Source organism: Hyperolius riggenbachi, chromosome 2, assembly GCF_040937935.1.
Source record: "Hyperolius riggenbachi isolate aHypRig1 chromosome 2, aHypRig1.pri, whole genome shotgun sequence".
NCBI lineage: Eukaryota > Metazoa > Chordata > Amphibia > Anura > Hyperoliidae > Hyperolius > Hyperolius riggenbachi.
Window position 1 is genome coordinate 22,974,501 of NC_090647.1, and position 21,230 is coordinate 22,995,730.

The 21,230-nt window shown below is 47.3% G+C and overlaps 1 protein-coding gene across 3 annotated transcripts in view; it reads right to left on the reverse strand.

Annotated features, from left to right (window-relative positions):
- The window catches only part of LOC137545390 (beta-arrestin-1), a 294,468-nt gene that overhangs the window by 50,507 nt on the left and 222,731 nt on the right, over positions 1 to 21,230 (reverse strand). For all 3 annotated transcript variants that reach the window (XM_068266565.1, XM_068266563.1, XM_068266564.1), the window contains exons 3-5: positions 12,668 to 12,728; positions 8,051 to 8,095; positions 712 to 908 (exon numbers count right to left, since the gene is read on the reverse strand). In XM_068266565.1, the coding sequence (XP_068122666.1) occupies positions 712 to 908; positions 8,051 to 8,095; positions 12,668 to 12,728 (303 nt within the window). The remainder of the gene's footprint in view (positions 1 to 711; positions 909 to 8,050; positions 8,096 to 12,667; positions 12,729 to 21,230) is intronic.

Below are 21,230 nucleotides of genomic sequence, written 5' to 3' on the forward strand. Positions count from 1 at the left end.
CCGCCGCAATGTCAGAGACTCCCTGTACTGTGCCCATGCAGAGGAGGACACAGGAAGACAAACTGAGGACACATGGGGACACCAAGGGGCATAGAGGAGGACACAAAGTGGCAAAAAGGAGTACACAAGGACGACAGAGGCGGACACATGGGGAACAAAGGAGGACACAAGGGGGACAGAGGAGTACACAAGGACGACAAAGGCGGACACATGGGGGACACAGGAGGACACAAGGGAGACAGATGAGGACACAGGAAGACACAAGAGGTATAAGGGGGCATGCGGTACAAAGGGGGCATAATCCACAAGATGCCCCTTCACTATGGATGCACCTGATTTAGTATATTTACTTTTTTCCCCCTGGTTTGTGTCCTCTAAACCTAGGTGCGTCTTATGGTCCGGAGCGTCTTATAGTCCAAAAAATATGGTGATTTGTGTTTTATTTTACTCTGGAAGAAAAGTACTTATGTGTTTGTGTTTATATTTTACAGTTGGGTGACTGGTCTTTAATCCAAACAATATAAAAACACACTGTGTGGCAATCTGCTCAACGGCCTGGTCACTCCTAGCTGGTGAACAAAGCTTTACAGATCAGAGGTTTGTAGAATACACCGGTCACCTCTAAGGGCAGTTTCTCACAATTTTTGGTGCGGAAAAGCGCTAACAGGAGTCACGAACCACCCCCCGCCCACAAACCTCTTGTCCCCTTACCTCGAAGGTAAACGGGTAGGCGTGTTCACCCAACTTCTTAATCAGACGCTCCTGGAGGCGGGTCAGTGGTTTCTTTTCCTCTGGCACCGGCGGGAACGCCTGGATGTTGGCCACAAACAGGTCCTTCCGGAAGGTCAGTCCCAGGACATCGAGGTCCTCCCGGCCATATCGGAAGGCGCACGTGAGGGTTACAAACACTGGAAGTAACGGGAACAAATGGCTTCTGTTACATCTCGAAAAATAACAATAATAAAAGGCATAAATTGGTGAGAGAATAGACAGGCTGAGCCCCCAGACAGTTTCATGATGAAAGTCTGACTCATCTCCTTCCAATTTCATAAAATGAGAAAAACATTCATTTATTCTCCCCACTCCAGCATAAGTGGCCACATTACAGATGCAGCTGTGGCGGAGGGGAAACCGTTTGTCATTATGGGACAGTTTTGATGTGTGTATTTTTCATTTAGCCTCATCCTGGTAAAGGGTTTATGGGACCCACATGCCAAGCTGGGGGAGAGAAGCAATGGAGGCCTGTTTATAGACATCAAAATAACGACCGCTTTTCATGTTCCGCACTTGAAGATGGATTCCAGGACATGCTGTGACTATAGAGAAGAAATGCAGGATGTGCGGGATTTTTTACCCGTCAAAAGATCTGATATTTAGCCCAACTAGTCGTGAGATTCACACCACACATCAGTACAGCCAGCTCCATGAAAAGCAGCCCCAGGCCGTTATTACTTCTCCGCCATGTTTCACTGTTGGCCTTTGCATGCCGGCAGGTGGTGTTTCCCGTTATGTACCAAACTGGAATTCCTCCATCTGACTACCAGATGGTGACATGTGACTCATCATTAGAGAAGACATTAAAACAAGGCTTCTGAGACCAGTGGTGTCTTCCTTCGCAACATTGCACTCAATGTTTGGAATCAATTCCTTTGGGTAACACTTTGCTAGAGATTAATGACAGATATGTTAAGTATCTATACCTGTGACAATGCACTTGACCTTAAAGAGAACCCAAGGTGGCAGAAAGAAAAAAAAAAAAAAAACCTAACCTTTACTATTACCATACCATACCTCACACAAATACTAAGACTTTAACTACACTAACCAAAGCACAACTAAAAAAAGTTTTTTGGGTTTAGTTTGGCTTCAGATCTTACACTAACCTCCATTGTGACTCACATCCTTACACTAATGTTCACTCTAACCTCCATCCTTCCCTCCACCCAAAACAATCAAGAATGATAGTATAGAGTGACCAGTATTGCAAGAATGTATGGGCCTTTCACCTCCTGCCTGACACCAGGTGCTGCTCTTGCTCCTTTAGAAAATAAAAAGTTAGAGCTAGGAACTGCTAGTTTTTCCTTTGAGTGTCATTTCTTGCCTAACATACTTTGTTCTATCTACTATCAGCCTATAGCCTTTGAGCAGAAGCCAGGTAGGAGGAGGCAGAAGTGTCATGATAGGGGTGGGGGGTGGGGAGGCTGATTATTAAAATATGCAACAGCTTTTAAGCTTAGATTGTTCATGCTAAATTGCCACAAGATGGCACTGTGAATATTTGTTAATGTGCGTATTCAGTGTTCTGCGATCTTGTAGCACACTGCTCTACTGTGGTTTCTGCCAACACTGACCAGAAGGATCAGCAAAGCTGCCAGGCAACTGGTATTGTTTAAAGTGAACCTGAGGTGAGAGTGATATGGAGACTGCCATATTTATTTCCTTTTAACCACTTAACATCTCAGTCGTTTTCAGCGTATGCATCCGAGCAATGTTCACCTCCCATTCATTAGCCTATAACTTTATCACTACTTATCACAATGAACTGATCTATAGCTTGTTTTTTTCCGCCACAAATTAGGCTTTCTTTGGGGGGTACATTTTGCTAAGAGCCACTTTATTGTAAATGCATTTTAACAGGAAGAATAAGAAAAAAAATGAAAAAATTCATTATTTGTCAGTTTTCGGCCATTATAGTTTTAAAATAATACATGCCTCCATAATTAAAACCCACGTATTGTTATTGCCCATTTGTCACGGTTATTTCACCATTTAAATTATGTCCCTATCACAATGTATCGCGACAATATTTTATTTGGAAATAAAAGAGCATTTTTTCCGTTTTGCATCCATCACTATTTACAAGCTTATAAAAAAAAAATAGAGAGGAATATTTCATCTTTACATAGATATTTAAAAAGTTTAGACCCCTAGGTAAATATTTATGTGTTGTTTTTGTTTTTTTTTTATAGTAAATGTTTTTTTTTTTTTTTTATTAAACATTTTATGTGGGCATTTTTGGGAGGGTGGGATATAAAAGTGTTTTATTTGGGGAAATATTGGTGTAGTGTAATCTTTTTGGGTATTTACTTGTAGTTTTACTTTTTGGCCACAAGATGGCAATCTCGATTTTTTTTTTACATGACGTCACTCTAAGCGTACAATGTACGCTTAGAGAGACACAGCTTCAGAAAGAGCGAAGCTTCCGAGAGAAGCTGTCGCTTTTTCAGCGGGGGAGAGGAATCAATGATCGGGCTCCATAGCCCGACACATTGATTCCGTGGCTACCGACTCCGCGGCCGGGAGTGCGCGTGCACGCGCGCGATCGGCCGCGGGAGCGCGCGGGAGCGCGCCTGTCCTCCTTGACGTTTTTATACGTCAAGGAGGACAAAGTGGTTAAACAATACCAGTTGCCTGGCAGTCCTGCTGATCTATTTGGCTGCAGTAGTGGCTGAATCACACCAGAAACAAGCATGCAGCTAGTCTTGTCAGTTCTGACAATATTGTCTGAAACCCCCAACCTGCTGCTGCTGCATGCTTGTTCAGGGGCTATGGTTGAAAGTATTAGAGGCAGAGAACCAGCAGGGAAGCCATGCAACTGGTTTTGCTTAAAAGGAAATAAATATGACAGCCTCAATATTATTCTCACCTTGGGTTCCCTTTAAAAAAAAATAAATATGGAAGCCTCCATATACTTTTCACACCTCGGCTCCTTTGAAGTGTGACTGGATTGGCTGCATGATTGTTTCAGGTGTGTGATTCTGACATGGCTGCCAGGCAACTGGTATTATTTAAAAGGAAATAAATATGGCTGCCTCGATATACCTCTAACTTCAGGTTCACTTTAGGAAGGCACATTTATATTCAGAAGCCTAGCTTTGAGCCCCTTATAGTCACCTAGTGGTTGTGGGTCACCACAAGCTGTCTGTGTACTCCGCAGGTTTGGGCATCAGTGCTGCTCGGATACCCATTTTCAAAATATTTCCGATACGGGTCGGATATCCGATACGGGTCAGATATCCGATTTCAAAATTTTCCAATACGAATACGAATCGGATATCCGACCTCAGTATCCGGCCGGATTCGGATATCTGGATAGAAAAACCGGAAGTGACCTTTAAATTGCTTTAAAAACTTTCTTTAGGGTAAATGAGGCATGTATCATCATTATTTTTTAAAGGGAAACACTAATTGATGATGTGAGGACTTACAATCCCCCCCTCCCCCCTCGGCTGCCAATTAACATCAGGACTAGGTTCCAGACAGCGGTCGTGCAGCCCACATTGTGTCCAAAGTATAACCACACAACTGGGACATGGCAGTTTCAGCCAAGACACCTCCAAACAATTACGCAGCAATTGTGTTTTGGGTTAAATATAGGTGGTATCAGCACAGCAGCAGTGGCCTGTGGCACCCTGGCGGTGGGAGCTGCACAGGCAGTAGGAGCAGGGCAATGCAGCAGCAGCAGGTGTAACATGTGCCAGGAGCATGCCGGACGTGGCACGTGGCAATTGGCACTTGTCACGTGGCAATTGGCACGTGACACGTGGCACTTGGCACGTGCCAAGTGACAAGTGCCACATAACATGTGCCAGGTGACACGTGCCAAGTGACACGTTCCGTGTGCCATGTGACACGTGCCAAGTGACAGCCAGACAGCAGAGGAAAAGACACTAACTGTCACACTTGCACTGCTCAGCAGCACAGCAGTTCTGTAGTAAGCTAACACAGTAGTACTACTACTCTAACAACTATTGGCACTGACTGCAGTACTACAGTACTAACTACACAATAACAGAGTAATCCATTTCCCTAATCCCTAACCTAACTATACTGTAGCTAGCTAAGGCTAATAGCTGGCCAGCAGGCAGCAGCTGGCCTGGTCTGTGCACAGCACACACACAGACACATAGCAGCTGCAGCAGCCCTGCGGTACACACTCTGACTGTCACACAATGAAATCAAGCGAATTAACAATACAACAATAGTGTAGTGATAGTGAAGGGGTTAGTCACTGAACAGCTTTAGGTTTATCACTGTATGCAGCACTGCTTGGCCAGCAGCACTGCAGCATGTCTCTTAGTGACTGAGCAGTCACACAGGACGAGTTTTCTCATCATGGCACCCACAGGGGGGCTGACCAGGGTTCCCTTCTGTAATTGGGTGCCATGGATTAGGCTGGGAGCCCTCTGATTGGCTCAATGAGGTCAGGTGGGGCTGGCCAAGGTTCCCTTCTGTAGAGTGACCAGACGTCCCGGATTGCCCGGGACGCGTCCCGGATTCGGGGTCCGCTGTCCCAGGCTTAATGAGGTCCCGGGAAACGTCCCGCTTTCAGCAAGAGGGACGTCCCGGCCTCGGGACTCTGGCCACTCTCTCCTCAATGAACTGGCAGCGGCGTCTATAGACGCCGTGCCAGTTCATTGCCTGCAGCCCCGCTCCAGCCTCCTCTTCCGGTGTCTGTTTCCGACACCGGCAGAGCAGAGCAGGGCTACGGCAAGATGGCTGCCGAAGCCCTGTACTGGAGACCTATTTGTGTCTCCAGTACAGGGCTTCAGGCGCCATCTTGCCGTAGCCCTGTCAGCGCGGGAGACTGCAGGAGAAGTTTAGACGGTCCCAGGAGCAGCGCGCCAGAGGCCGGAGACTTCTGCCAGGTGAGTAAATCAATGCTTTCTTTTCCAGGTGAAATGTTTGCCCGCATTGTTTCTTTTCCAGGTGAAATGTTTGCCCGCATTGTTTCTTTTCCAGGTGAAATGTTTGCCCGCATTGTTTCTTTTCCGGTGAAATGATTGCCCGCATTCTTTCTTTTCCGGTGGAATGTTTGCCCGCAGTACGTTTCTTTTCCGGTGAATTGTTTGCCCGCAGTGCGTTTTTTTTCTGGTGAAATGTTTGCCCGCATTGCGTTTCTTTTCTGGTAAAATGTTTGCCCGCATTGCGTTTCTTTTCTGGTGAAATATTTGACCGCATTGCGTTTCTTTTCTGGTGAAATGTTTGCCCGCATTGCGTTTCTTTCTGGTGAAATGTTTGCCCGCATTGCGTTTCTTTTCTGGTGAAATGTTTGCCCGCATTGCGTTTCTTTTCTGGTGAAATGTTTGCCCGCATTGCGTTTCTTTTCTGGTGAAATGTTTGCCCGCATTGTTTCTTTTCCGGTGAAATGATTGCCCGCATTGTTTCTTTTCCGGTGAAATGTTTGCCCGCAGTGCGTTTCTTTTCTGGTGAAATGTTTGCCCGCAGTGCGTTTCTTTTCTGGTGAAATGTTTGCCCGCATTGCGTTTCTTTTCTGGTGAAATGTTTGCCCGCAGTGCGTTTCTTTTCTGGTGAAATGTTTGCCCGCATTGCGTTTCTTTTCTGGTGAAATGTTTGCCCGCATTGCGTTTCTTTTCTGGTGAAATGTTTGCCCGCATTGCGTTTCTTTTCTGGTGAAATGTTTGCCCGCATTGCGTTTCTTTTCTAGTGAAATGTTTGCCCGCATTGCGTTTCTTTTCTGGTGAAATGTTTGCCCGCATTGCGTTTCTTTTCTGGTGAAATGTTTGCCCGCATTGCGTTTCTTTTCTGGTGAAATGTTTGCCCGCATTGCGTTTCTTTTCTGGTGAAATGTTTGCCCGCATTGCGTTTCTTTTCTGGTGAAATGTTTGCCCGCATTACGTTTCTTTTCTGGTGAAATGTTTGCCCGCATTGCGTTTCTTTTCTGGTGAAATGTTTGCCCGCATTGCGTTTCTTTTCTGGTGAAATGTTTGCCCGCATTGCGTTTCTTTTCTGGTGAAATGTTTGCCCGCATTGCGTTTCTTTTGTACTGACATGTTTGCCCGCATTGCGTTTATTTTGTACTGACATGTTTGCCCGCATTGCGTTTATTTTGTACTGACATGTTTGCCCGCATTGCGTTTACTTTGTACTGACATGTTTGCCCGCATTGCATTTATTTTATACTGACATGTTGCCCGCACTGCGGTTATTTTGTGCTGACATGTTGCCTATTGCGTTTATTTTCTGGTGTCCGGGGTAACCGTTACTGCATTTATTATTTAATGGTCATAGATGGCTATGTTTGCTGCTTTGTGGTTACGGTATACTATTAGCATCACACAGTTTCTGCACACCCATGATGCAAAGTCTCGTTTGTCCACATCATGGCGTAAACACTGCTTTCTTATGCCTCGCTGTTACATCATTACGTTAGCTCCGCCCATACAATGTCATGGCCACGCCCATTTTTCGCAGCGGCGCTGTGCGCGCCACCCCCCCCCCCCAGTCTTCGTCGCTGCGCGCTCCTCAGTCCTCCCCACTTTTCGACCCCCCCCCCCACGCCCCCCTCCCCGTCCCAGGTTGGACCCACAAAAATCTGGTCACTCTACCTTCTGTGGTTGGTTGCTAGGGCTTCTGCTGGGAGCCCTCTGATTGGCTCAATGATGTCACCTCCTTAGTTACAGTATTCGGATCCAGATATCCGCCTAATATCCGCAGATATCTGGGGTATGCGACCAAATATCCGCAGATAGCTATCCGGATTTAAAAAAAGGAATCCGGAATCCGACAGCTGAAAAAAAGGTCGGATATCCGGGTTACCCGGATATCTGGAATCTGGAAGAGCAGCACTGATGGGCGTAGCAATCACCCCTGCAACCCTTGCCATTGCAGGGGGGGCCAGAGACTTTAGGGGCTCCTCCTCCTCCCTCTCCCCAACTGCAAGTGCTGCCAATTAGCAAAAAAACCTCCCCATTTGCTCACAAAAACCATGTGTGGGAGCGTGTGTGTAATCATTCCCTGCTTTCAGAGGCTGCTTCACAGCAGAACACTCTCTGCTGCCATTTGCCGACTCCCGATCACATTGGGGTTCAGGAACCCGGGGGGCCCCAAGCTATCATTTTTGTAGGGGGGGGGGGGGGGCTATTAAGTCTAGTTACGCCCCTGTCCACAGGCCAGGGTCACTTTGGGTTGACTTATGGTCTCCTTCACGCCCCATTCTGGACCCCTGGAGATGTGTTAGTCAATCAGCCACTTATCAGCAGAACAGACAGACACAGCTGGATTTGAGAAGCTGGGTAATGTGGTTCACCTTTTCTCTCCTTCAGATATTCGGGGTCGACCAGGACGACGCCATCTAGAAGAAAGACAAGCAGAGCGTTCATTAGAGATGGAAACACAACAATGGCGGCTACAACAGTCGCGGCGCGCAGCCCACGGGTGGCCTGTCTCTGTATGCAAACCAGACGCACGATAAACAGACTTATTAGCATGTGATAATTGAGTGGTGTGCAGGTCGCGGTTTAGAGGCGGGCTCGGGATCGAGGTCCTCACCGGCGGGATATTACATTCCTGCGGGCTGAGAGAAAGTAAATTGCTGCGGATGAAGAAAGAGACTCTTCAGTGCGATTAATTAGAAAACGACAGCGGGCGAGCAGCGACAGGCGCCGACCTCTACTGCCATTTATTTTAGACTTTCTATCTCCGCGCAGTTCGTTTAATGAACGAGGGGATTCTAATCATAAAGAGGTGAAATCTACTCCACGTCGCCCATTAAGTCATAATGCGATTATAGTCTGACTCTAATTGTGCCCCCGCAGAAGAGATCAGAGAGCTACAGCCAATAAGGAGCTGATCATTCTTGCTTGCATGCAAATGTAATGCAAATTGTATGCGGCTTAGGGTTTGTATACACGTCCGATAAAGATCGTTCGTTGCGAACGATTCGTAACGTTTACACGATATTCAAATTAGACCGAAAAGATCGTTCGTAATGAACGATTGTGTACACACGTGAACGATATAAGTATAAAGTACTGAACGACGAACGATTAAAAAAATGCGTGCGCAAACGGAAGTGACGTTATGACAGTCAATAAGAACATGCGTTATCGGACGATCTTTGTACACACTGCAACGAATGAACGATTATCTTTCGAAAAAATCCGCCGGGTTGGATCGGTCGGATTGAACGATAACGGTCGTTATCGTCCAAAAAAACGATCGTTGGAAAATTTGGAGCGCACGATTATCGGTCCGATTGTCGTTATCGTTCATTTTCGAACGATCGTTATCGTACGTGTGTACTCAGCTTTAGAATTGGGCCAAAGGAATGCACTTCCTCCCAGATCTGATTGGTGCAGTCAGAATTAAGTAAGCCATACACACATTGATAGTTCCTAAATCTGATGGAAATCTATAGCACAATAAGATGCATTTCGATTGGTTTGCGATAAAAATCAATCAAAATTACGATCGGACTGGATGGAAAATGTTCATTGATCAGACGCTGCTGGGGAATGGTGGTAGAGTGACAGAGCAGTGCAAAGCTACTGTTCAATAGACTTCAGTGTCAAAAGAGAGAGACTTGACCACCCGCAGGGCCTTTCCTCAGGGCGGTAATTTTACTGTACCCCACCGCAGCCCAATGAAAGTCTATGGCGCCTTTCATACCGACGCGGTAAAGACGTTTACGCTGCATCCACGACACAAGGCAGAGCTACGTTACTGCGCGGATCTGCGTCGAACCTGTGGCGGCGTATAGCGGAATGGAAGTCATGTGAGTCTATGGGAATTTACGCTAAGGCGTTGCAGCACGCATGCACAGAAGCGTATTTTTACAATACGTTTCTGTGTATTTCCAAAACAGGAAGTGTGCATGCCGCACCGCTAACGCCAATCCGCAGTCTGAAACTGGCCTCAGAGTCCATCTAAAAACCTTTGGAACCCAGAGCGTTCTGTCATGCTGCCCCAACCCTGTGGAGTGCCTTGCCAAACTTAATCAAGACAGCTCCAACTCTGTATACATCACTATGTACTGATCTGAGACAAGCTTATGCGCTCTGGGTCCTACGGGAGAAAAGAGCTTTACACATGTTTAGTTGTTGTTGACTTTTCACCGTGATTAATTAGCGCTTGCCCTGAATGCGTGAAATTGTACGCAGGAAATGGCAAGTATGGTCCCTGCCTGATGCTGGGAACACGCTATGCAACTGCGGTCTGATCGGTAGGAATCGGATGATAATTTCCGACCTGTACGATCTGTTTCTGGTCGATAAAGGGACCGATTTCATCGATCCCTTTAACGGGAGTAGTTTGGACATGTACACACGATACAACTCCCGTCAGATTACCCATCAATCGAAAGTGTTCCCAGCATGAAGCTAAAGACAACCAATCGGAATCGGAGAGGGGGAATGTTTATTTATTTATTTGTTGTATTTATAAAGCGCCAACATATTATGCAGCGCTGGACAATAAATAGGGATACATACAATATTTAGGGGTGACATACAGCAAAATGACAATACCTGAATACAAGAAAGACCAGATCACACAGCACAGTATGAGTACCAGGTAATGCTTAGTCAGTCACTGGAGGGGAGCATGGAGATTACATAGCACAGTATGAGTACAAGGTAATGCTTAGTCAGTCACTGGATGGAGCATGGAGATTAGGCAAGTTAGGTTCACTCAGATGCATAGCATGGGTTCACAGTAATGGAGGTGCATGATTAGGTAGGACACAAAAGGAGGAGGACCCTGCCCAAAGGCTTACAATCTAGAGGGAGAGGTAAGGACATGAAAGGTAGGGGACCAGAGTTCAGCTGTGGGTTTAGAGCACTAGTGAGGGGTGGTAGGCCAGAGTGAAAAGGTGAGTTTTGAGGGCTTTCTTGAAGATGTTGAAGGAGGGAGCTGCCCTAATGGGTGGAGGTAGGGAGTTCTATAGTGTTGGAGCAGCTCTTGAGAAGTCCTGGAGGCGTGCATGGGACTGGGTGATGCGGGGGGTGGTTAGGCGAAGTTCATTGGAAGACCGGAGTGAGCGGTTAGGTGTGTACCTCTGAGTAAGATCGGAAATGTAGGTTGGACAGGTTTTGTGGACAGATTTGTAGGTCAGACACAGTATCTTGAATCTGATTCTGGACTGGATAGGAAGCCAGTGGAGGGATTCAAGGAGGGGATCCGCCATGGTGGAGCGATGGGAGCAGTGGATAATTCTGGCTGCTGCATTCATGATGGACTGCAGTGGGGCTGTTCGGGTCATAGGGAGACCAGACAGCAGGGCATTGCAGTAGTCAAGGCGGGAAATTATGAGGGCATGGATGAGGAGTTTGGTGGTGGCAGAGGTCAGGAAAGAGCGAATCTTACAGTTGTTACGAAGGTGGAAGTTGCAGGACTTTGTAAGGTTTTGGATGTGGGGAGTGAAGGAGAGTGCGGAGTCCAGGGTGACACCCAGACAGCGGGCTTGAGAGGTAGGGTGAATGGTAGCGTGGTTAACAGTGACATGCACATCTGGGAGGTTTATGGATGTCCGGGGTGGGAAGATCATAAATTCCGTTTTGTCTAGGTTTAGTTTCAGGAACCTAGCGGACATCCAGGAGGAGATGGCTGATAGAAAGGAGAAGACCTTGTCCATGGTAGTGGTGGATATGTCAGGGGTGTGGAGGTAGAGCTGGGTGTCATCTGCATACAGATGATAGTTAAAACCCATGGAGGAGATAACCTTGCCAATGGAGGATGTGTATAGGGTGAACAGTAGGGGGCCAAGGATCGAACCTTGGGGGACTCCAAGGTGGTTGGGGGTGGATGAGGACTCATTGAAGGCGGTCGTGAAGGAGCGGTTGGAGAGGTAGGATGAAAGCCAGGACAGGGCAAGATCGTGAATGCCCATGGACTGGAGGGACTGGAGGAGTAGGGGATGATCTACTGTGTCAAAAGCTGCTGAAAGGTCAAGAAGGAGGAGAATGGAATATTTACCTTCAGCTTTAGCTAAGGCAAGGTCATTGACCACTTTGGTGAGAGCAGTTTCGGTTGAGTGGGCAGGCCGAAATCCAGATTGCAGTGGGTCAAGCAATAAGTTGACATTGAGGAACTGGGTCAGGCGTTTGTGAACCAGACGCTCAAGGAGTTTTGAGGCAAAGGGGAGGAGGGAGATAGGACGGTAGTTGGAGGGTAGCGAGGGGTCGAGGGAAGGTTTCTTGAGCAGGGGTAGTACAGTGGCCTGCTTGAAGTCTGAGGGGAAGGTGCCTGTGGATAGGGAGAGGTTGAACAGGGTAGTGAGGACTGGGGCCAATTCCGTGAAGTGAGGCTGGAGTAAGTCAGAAGGGATGGGGTCAAGGGGGGAAGTAGTGGTATGGGAAGTCTGCAGTAGGTGGATGACTTCCTCGGTGGTAGTAGGAGTGAAGGATGTGAGGGGAGGATAGGGTGGAGGAGGAGCTGGTTGGGAGGGGGTGGGAGGTGAAGATTTGAGATTGGATATTTCCTGTCGGATAGAGACAATTTTGTTGGTGAAGTGGGTGGCTAAATCTATGGCAGAGAGGGAGGAAACGGAGGGTGGGGGGGGGTGGGTTTAAGCAGGGAGTTGAAAGTGGCAAAGAGACGCCGGGGGTTGGAAGCTTGTGCTCCGATGAGCTTGGTAAAGTATTCCTGCTTCGCATGAGCAAGGGCAGTGTGGAACTGCAGCAGGTTGGTCTTGTACTGTAGGAAATCTTGGTTAAGTCTAGATTTCCTCCATTTCCGTTCAGTGCGCGTGTTTCCCTCTGGAGGTTGCGAGTATGGGTAGTGCTCCAGGGCTGGGGGTTAGGGGGTCGGTTGCGGCGAAATATTGGTGGAGCAGCTTTCTCTAGGGCTGATGAGAGAGTTTGGCGATACTGAGCTGCACTACACTAAATTAAACATAATGTAAATAATTAAATGTCATAATACTCACCAACGGGATCCACCACATCTATGTGATCCACAAAGTCCCTCTTGCCCAAATACACCGTGAGCTGAAAACACAACACAATTATCACTTACACAATGTCATTACCAGCCTTACAGCTGCAAATAAAACGATTTACACTGAACTATTGCGTGCGGGAAAATGGGGCGCAGGGAAATTCTGGGGCCTGATTTCGTCTAGGAAAATATTGGTAAAATGCAACGACATTGTAAGTTTTAAAGGTGTACTGACCATAGAAAAATATCAGAAATTTGTATTTGTCTCCGCCCACTTTTTGGTTATTGGGATAAAAAGTATCCTAAAATGTTATTCCAGGTAATGTACTATGTGTGTGCCAAATTTCATTCAAATCCGTTCAGCCGTTTTTGCGTGATTGAGTACCAAACGGCAAAACATCCAAACATTCGCACTTATTATTTGAGAGATTTATATAGCTCTGACATATTCCAGAGCGCTGTACAGAGATCACTGATGCATTCCCATCAGTCTCTGCACCAGAGGAGCAGGTACAAACCCAGGATTTTCAAGGGGGGGGTTCCTGAAAGGTCTCCCTCAGCCACGTGCAATACAGTATAATGATATTGTAGGACATCATGCTAGGTTACGGTACACATAATGCAATATCCCTTTCCTACCGACCAACAACTTGATTGATCAGGAGCAGTTTAGATACAGATAATAATGAGGACAGCCAACATTGCTAATGAAGGGGAAAGTGAAGCATTCACACAGCAAGCCACAGGGCTGTGCTCATACCTGACTCTGTTAAGTTCCCCAGAGCTGCTCCATGCTCTGTACACACGCTGCTGCTCCATGCTCTGTATACACACTGCTGCTCCATGCTCTGCACACACACTGCTGCTCCATGCTCTGCACACACACTGCTGCTCCATGCTCTGTACACACGCTGCTGCTCCATGCTCTGTACACAGACTGCTGCTTCATGCTCTGTACACACGCTGCTGCTCCATGCTCTGTACACACGCTGCTGCTCCATGCTCTGTACACACACTGCTGCTCCATGCTCTGCACACACGCTGCTGCTCCATGCTCTGTACACACGCTGCTGCTCCATCCCAAGTCAACTGTAGCAGGGAAAGAAAGAGGCAGTGCTGTGAGCTGCAGGATACCTGCAGATATTCTGGTGTCTCAGCTTGTACTTGTCCACAGACACTGCACTGGCCCTGGTCTGAGGGGGGATTCTGGGCAGCTGTAATCCCCCCCTGCATTTGCCTATGAAGAGCTTACACTCTAATGTCCTCAGTCACACACTATTGACATGCTGGGTAGGGATTGGTACTCCAGTCACTGTGGGTTTCATGCTGATGCTGATGAAGGCTTTGCACTCCCTCTGATGACATCCCTTGAATGTCACGCATTGATTTTTATGTCTAGAGAAGAGATCCCTCTAATTAGATTAGTCACAGGGCTGCAAATGAAAGGGAAGTCACTAATATGATGGATGGCTCGGGAGCATCACCAGTGGGAGGGTGGCGGTAAAACCTGGCGGGGATCGTCAGGGAGCCGGAGTCGGAGGAGGATGTGGTGACACACTGGGGACAGGTCAGGAAGGGAAATAATTAATTCACTGCTGGAAGGAAGAGGGATACAAGAGGGACGCTGAACTCCTGCTGAGCTCACTCACTATACCCGCCTGTTAAACCTGCTGAGCTCACTCAGTATTCCTGCCTGTAAAACCTGCTGAGTAGAGTTGAGCCGAAATTTTCGTAATTTCGCATTACTATATTTACGCATGCGAAATTTGCGATTACGATGCGAAATTACGGTAACGTAATCAGAGGCGTAGCTAGGGTTTTCAGCGCCCGGGGACAAAGACTATTAATGCGCCCCCTAAGGTGAAGGGTCGTGACCAAATGTGGGCGTGGTTATGGGTACTCCACATTTGGTCACGCTCCTTCAAATGTACATGGAGGTTAGCAGGCTCACGCTCACCCACCCTCCCTCAGTATGTACCTTCCAGCATGTTCCAAGACAAATTCAGCAATCATGAGCCCCCCACCCCCATCAAGACAAATTCCGCAATCATGAGCAAACATGAGGCCCCCAACAAGACAAATTCAGCAATCATGAGGCCCCTAACAAGACAAATTCAGCAATCATGAGGCCCCTAACAAGACAAATTCAGCGATCTTGAGGCCCCCAACAAATCATGAGGCCCCCAACAAGACAAATTCAGTAACCATGAGGCCCCCAACAAGACAAATTCAGCAGTCATGAGGCACATAAATAGACAGCATTTCACATAAATAGGCAGAATGTCCCCTTAATATGGTAGACACCTCTCACCTGGCAGCAGTTCCCCAAAATACACTCAATCTGACAGCAATGCTTGCCCAAAAATAGGTAGCCCCAGGTCTATAGGTGTCCCCAGAATAGGTGGCCAGCAGTATAGATGTCCCCAGAACAGGTAGCCAGGGGTAGAGATGTCCACAGAACAGGTAGCCAGGGGTATATGTGCCCAGTATATGTAGGCAGGGGTATGTGTCCCCAGTATATGTAGCCAGAGGTATATGTGCCCAGTATATGTAGCCAGGGGTATAAATGCCCAGTATATGTAGCCAGGGGTATATGTACCCAGTATATGTAGTTAGGGGTATATGTGCCCAGTATATGTAGGCAGGGGTGTATGTGCCCAGAGTAGGTAGCCAGGGGTATATGTGCCCAGAGTAGGTAGCCAGGGGTATATGTGCCCAGAGTAGGTAGCCAGGGGTATATGCCCAGTATATGTAGGCAGGGGTATATGTGCCAAGAGTAGGTAGCCAGGGGTATATGTGCCCAGAGTAGGTAGCCAGGGGTATATGTGCCCAGAGTAGGTAGCCAGGGGTATATGCCCAGTATATGTAGGCAGGGGTATATATGCCCAGAGTAGGTAGCCAGGGGTATATGTGCCCAGAGTAGGTAGCCAGGGGTATATGTGCCCAGAGTAGGTAGCCAGGGGTATATGTGCCCAGAGTAGGTAGCCAGGGGTATATGTGCCCAGAGTAGGTAGCCAGGTCAGGTGTCCCCCTCCCCAGCAGGAGGGGAGCAGCGCAGAGAAGAGCTGCTCTCCCTTCCTCGCTGTCCCCTCCAATGTCCGGGTGGCTCAGGCTGGCAGCGGCGGGCGGAACTTACCTCCGTCTCGTCGCAGCGCCGGATGGATCTGCCACTACTCTGGTCTGGTCCAGACCAGAGCAGCGGCTGCGCACTCGAACTTCCAGCCGGCGCTGGAGCGAGACGGAGGTGAGTTCCGCCCGCCGCTGCCAGGCCAGCCACCCGGACATTGGAGGGGACAGCGAGGGAGAGAGAGAGCACCTAAGGTGAGGGAAGGAGGGGGGATATGGCCCCCCTTCCCCACCGTCCGCACAGCTCTCCCTCTTCTCTGCGCTGCTCCCCTCCCCTCCGCCGCAAAAAAAAAAAAAACCCGCAGCTCAGCCAGGCTGAGGGCGCCCTCGGGGACCAGGCGCCCCGGGGCACTTGTCCTACCCCGACCCCCCCTAGCTCCGCGCCTGAACGTAATTGCCATTAAAATCGTAATTGAAAATACCGTAAGCGTAATTTTCAACGCGTAATTTCGCGTTTCGTTCATGCCGTAATGTCGCATTAGACGCTACCGTAATTTCGCGTTAAACCGTAACGCTCCTTATAATATAAAAAAGCCGCCGACTTTAAGGGTTAATAGCAAAGCCCCCTTAAATGCTAAGAGCCTCAAATTTGGAGAATATATTAAGGAGATCAGGAGAAATAAGAGGAAAATTTTTTTTTTCAAAAAGACCTTATAGTTTTTGAGAAAATCGATGTTAAAGTTTCAAAGTAAAAATGTATACATTTAAAAACCCGCCGACTTTAACGGTTAATATCAAAGCCTGCTTAAAGTTTAGGAACACCAAATTCCTAGGGTATATTAAGGGGATCAGTGGGAATAAGAGGAAACATTTTTTTTTCAAAAAGACCTTATAGTTTTTGAGAAAATCGATTTTTAAGTTTCAAGGGCAAAAATGTCTTTTATATGCGGAAAATGTCAGTTTTTTTTGCACAGGTAACAATAGTGTATTATTTTCATAGATTCCCCCAAGTGGGAAGAGTTTTACTTACTTCGTTCTGAGTGTGGGAAATATAAAAAAAAAAAACGACGTGGGGTCCCCCCTCCCAGACCTCTTTAACCCCTTGTCCCCCATGCAGGCTGGGATAGCCAGAATGCGGAGCACCGGCCGCGTGGGGCTCCGCACCCTGACTATACCAGCCCGCATGGTCCATGGATTGGGGGGTCTTGGAAGGGGAGGGGCAGCCAAGCTTTCCCCTCCCCCTCCGAGCCCTTGTCCAATCCAAGGACAAGGGGCTCTTCTCCACCTCCGATGGGCGGTGGAGGTGGAGGCCGCAATTTCCTGGGGGGGGGGGGGGTTCATGGTGGAATCTGGGAGTCCCCTTTAAAAAGGGGTCCCCCAGATGCCCACCCCCCCTCCCAGGAGAAATGAGTATAGAGGTACTTGTACCCCTTACCCATTTCCTTTAAGAGTTAAAAGTAAATAAACACACAAACACTTAGAAAAAGTATTTTAATTGAACAAAAAACATAACCACGAAAAAAGTCCTTTAATATTCTTAACTAACCATTAATACTTACCTGTCCCTTTAAATAAATGATCCCTCGCAATATCCTCGGAAATGTTCTATCAGTTACAATGTAACAAAGTTATTACAATGTAACAACTTTGTTACATTGTAACTACGCCGCACCCGACGTCACTCGCCGCTCAGCCGCCGCACGGACCCGACAGAGCTCTGAGCTATATAGCTCAGAGCTCTCTAAGCATCTTTGTATTTGGGCTCCAAGGAGCCCCATTGGTCCTTAGCAGACCAATGGGGTTCCTTCTGATTTGAAGGAACCCCATTGGTCTGCTAAGGACCAATGGGGCTCCTTGGAGCCCAAATTCAAAGATGCTTAGAGAGCTCTGAGCTATATAGCTCAGAGCTCTGTCGGATCCGGACTCCGTGCAGGACGCTAAGTCCCCGCCGACTCCGCTGCCCTCCCCGCCTCTCCCACATGTCACCCACATGTCACCCACATGTGGGTGACATGTGGGTGACAGATGTGGGCGGGGTGGACAGCGGGAGCTGCGGGGACTTAGCGTCCTGCACGGACGCGTAATTGCTGCAGCGGCTGAGCGGCGAGTGACGTTGGGTGCGGCGTAGTTACAATGTAACAAAGTTGTTACATTGTAATAACTTTGTTACATTGTAACTGATAGAACATTTCCGAGGATATTGCGAGGGATCATTTATTTAAAGGGACAGGTAAGTATTAATGGTTAATTAAGAATATTAAAGGACTTTTTTCGTGGTTATGTTTTTTGTTCAATTAAAATACTTTTTCTAAGTGTTTGTGTGTTTATTTACTTTTAACTCTTAAAGGAAATGGGTAAGGGGTACAAGTACCTCTATACTCATTTCTCCTGGGAGGGGGGGTGGGCATCTGGGGGACCCCTTTTTAAAGGGGACTCCCAGATTCCACCATGAACCCCCCCCCCCAGGAAATCGCGGCCTCCACCTCCACCGCCCATCGGAGGTGGAGAAGAGCCCCTTGTCCTTGGATTGGACAAGGGCTCGGAGGGGGAGGGGAAAGCTTGGCTGCCCCTCCCCTTCCGAGACCCCCCAATCCATGGACCATGTGGGCTGGTATAGTCAGGGTGCGGAGCCCCACGTGGCCGGTGCTCCGCATTCTAGCTATCCCAGCCTGCATGGGGGACAAGGGGTTAAAGAGGTCTGGGAAGGGGGACCCCACGTTGTTTTTTTTTTTTATATTTCCCACACTCAGAACGAAGTAAGTAAAACTCTTCCCACTTGGGGGAATCTATGAAAATAATACACTATTGTTACCTGTGCAAAAAAAACTGACATTTTCCGCATTTAAAAGACATTTTTGCCCTTGAAACTTAAAAATCGATTTTCTCAAAAACTATAAGGTCTTTTTGAAAAAAAAATGTTTCCTCTTATTCCTCCTGATCTCCTTAATATATTCTCCAAATTTGAGGCTCTTAGCATTTAAGGGGGCTTTGCTATTAACCCTTAAAGTCGGCGGCTACCTAACATTAATCCATGCGTCAACTTTTCCGCTTGGGAGCATGGCCATACGCATTAATTTCGTAATACCCACCACAATTTCGCGAAATCCTTCTTCATTACGGTTATGTACTTACGGCCATAATCGTAATTACACTAATTACGCGAAATTTCGCGAAATCGTAATTACGTCATTACGCTCATCTCTACTGCTGAGCTCACTCACTATACCCGCCTGTTAAACCTGCTAAGCTCTCTCAGTATTCCGGTCTGTTAAACCTGCTGAGCTCACTCAGTTTTCCTGCCTGTTAAACCTGCTGAGCTCACTCAGTATTCCTGCCTGGTAAACCTGCTGAGCTCACTCACTATACCCGCCTGTTAAACCTGCTGAGCTCACTCACTATACCAGCCTGTTAAACCTGCTGAGCTCACTCACTATACCCGCCTGTTAAACCTGCTGAGCTCACTCAGTATTCCAGCCTGTTAAACCTGCTTAGCTCACTCAGTATTTCTGCCTGTTAAACCTGCTGAGCTCACTCAGTATACCTGTCTGTTAAACCTGCTGAGCTCACTCAGTATTCCTGCCTGTTAAACCTGCTGAGCTCACTCAGTATTCCTGCCTGTTAAACCTGCTGAGCTCACTCAGCATTCCCGCCTGTTAAACCTGCTGAGCTTACTCACTATACCCGCCTGTTAAACCTGCTGAGCTCACTCACTATACCAGCCTGTTAAACCTGCTGAGCTCACTTACTATACCCGCCTGTTAAACCTGCTGAGCTCACTCAGTATTCCTGCCTGTTAAACCTGCTGAGCTCACTCAGCATTCCCGCCTGTTAAACCTGCTGAGCTCACTCAGTATTCCTGCCTGTTAAATCTGCTGAGCTCACTCAGCATTCCCGCCTGTTAAACCGGCTGAGCTTACTCAGCATTCCTGCCTGCTAAACCTGCTGAACTCACTCAGTATTCCTGCCTGTTAAACCTGCTGAGCTCACTCAGTATCTGTGCCTACTAAACCGTCAGTAGACTCCTGTTTGTTTAAACTGTTTATCCTTGCCGAACAGCCCATCACATTGGTTTATAGAATATCCAGTTGTGTGAAGTAGGGTTGGCACTGCTGAGACGTCCATAGAGGGGCTGAAGGAACTCAATCCACCCAACTTTGCCAACCTGGATGGTCCTAAACTTTCTCCAGAGCGGATTCCAGAAAATTAATCACATTTGAGTTGTTAGGGTTAGGCATTAAGCACAAAAAGCTAACAGTGGTCTGGGGTAAAGCCAAACTTCTCTGTGTGTTTGGCTTTTTTCTCCCCGATTTGCCTGATGACGCAGGATTTAACCTGCGAAATGCGTTGCAATGTGGCGTATCCAATAAATGTTATTTTGTGATATAAAATAACAGGATTGTGTCTGTTTTTTTACTGAGGTGGTAAGTCCAACACTACCTCCTCTTAAATGTTTTTTTAAAATGGTTTTATTCTATTCTGGTACCTGCCTCTGTTCAAGCATTTTCAACATTGTCTAGTCCACTCCTGGCGGAGGGGTGCAACCCCTTTTACTGTCTACAGAGAGTAACTTCTTAAAGTGAACCTCCAGACTAAAAATCTACTCAGCAGCACTGAAAAGGCTTGGTGTTTCTTTAATAGTTGCACAGCATCAGAACTTTGTTTTTCTTATCCAAAACTCATTTTTAGCTGCACAGAAGAAAACTGCCCGGGCATTTTTCCTCTGATGCTGTGCAAAGCATGATGGGATTTCTGATGTTGTTCTCCTTCTGCTGTTTTGGTGCAATTTTTTTTTCATTTTTTTTTTTTTTAATTTGACATTTGAAGCCAAGCGTGTGCAGCTGGGAGGTGTGATCAGGACACAGGGCAATTGGAACTGTGTCTCCTGCTCCTTGTCACCTCCTTTCAACCAAAAAGATGGCTGCCCCCACGAACAAGATGGCTGCACCCATGAAATCACAAACATTTGCCTGTTCTTTTAAAACCGGGTGGGTAAGAGATTATATTACCTATCCATTTTAAATAATATAGCTAATGTAACTTAATGACAGTATCTTTGTTTAGGCCGAAGTTCCCCTTTAACCTGAGTGGGGTCAGGCTATAATCTCCCCACCTGTCTCCACAGTGTTTGCCTATGTGGTAACCCTCTCTGTAAGTATAACTACCTATGTTAAATTTCATAGAGCTGTGATTAACAAATATACTACACTATATTCAGCTCCTGGTCTCCCATTTTTTTCTCCTTGTGCAAGATAAGTTAAACTGTTAAAGGAACACTATCGATTAACATGTTATTTTAACCTGGGTTTGAGAGAGTTCCTGAAGTGCTGGTAAATAATGATGTATACATTTCATTTGCTTATCTCTTTCGTTTACTGTAACAAATTCCTTTCACTCTGAACTGATGGCTGTCTGCTCTAATCTAACGGCAGAGTGAGCCATGAGGGGAGGGGGAATTCCCTCACACTGCATCTGTTAACCCTGTGTGT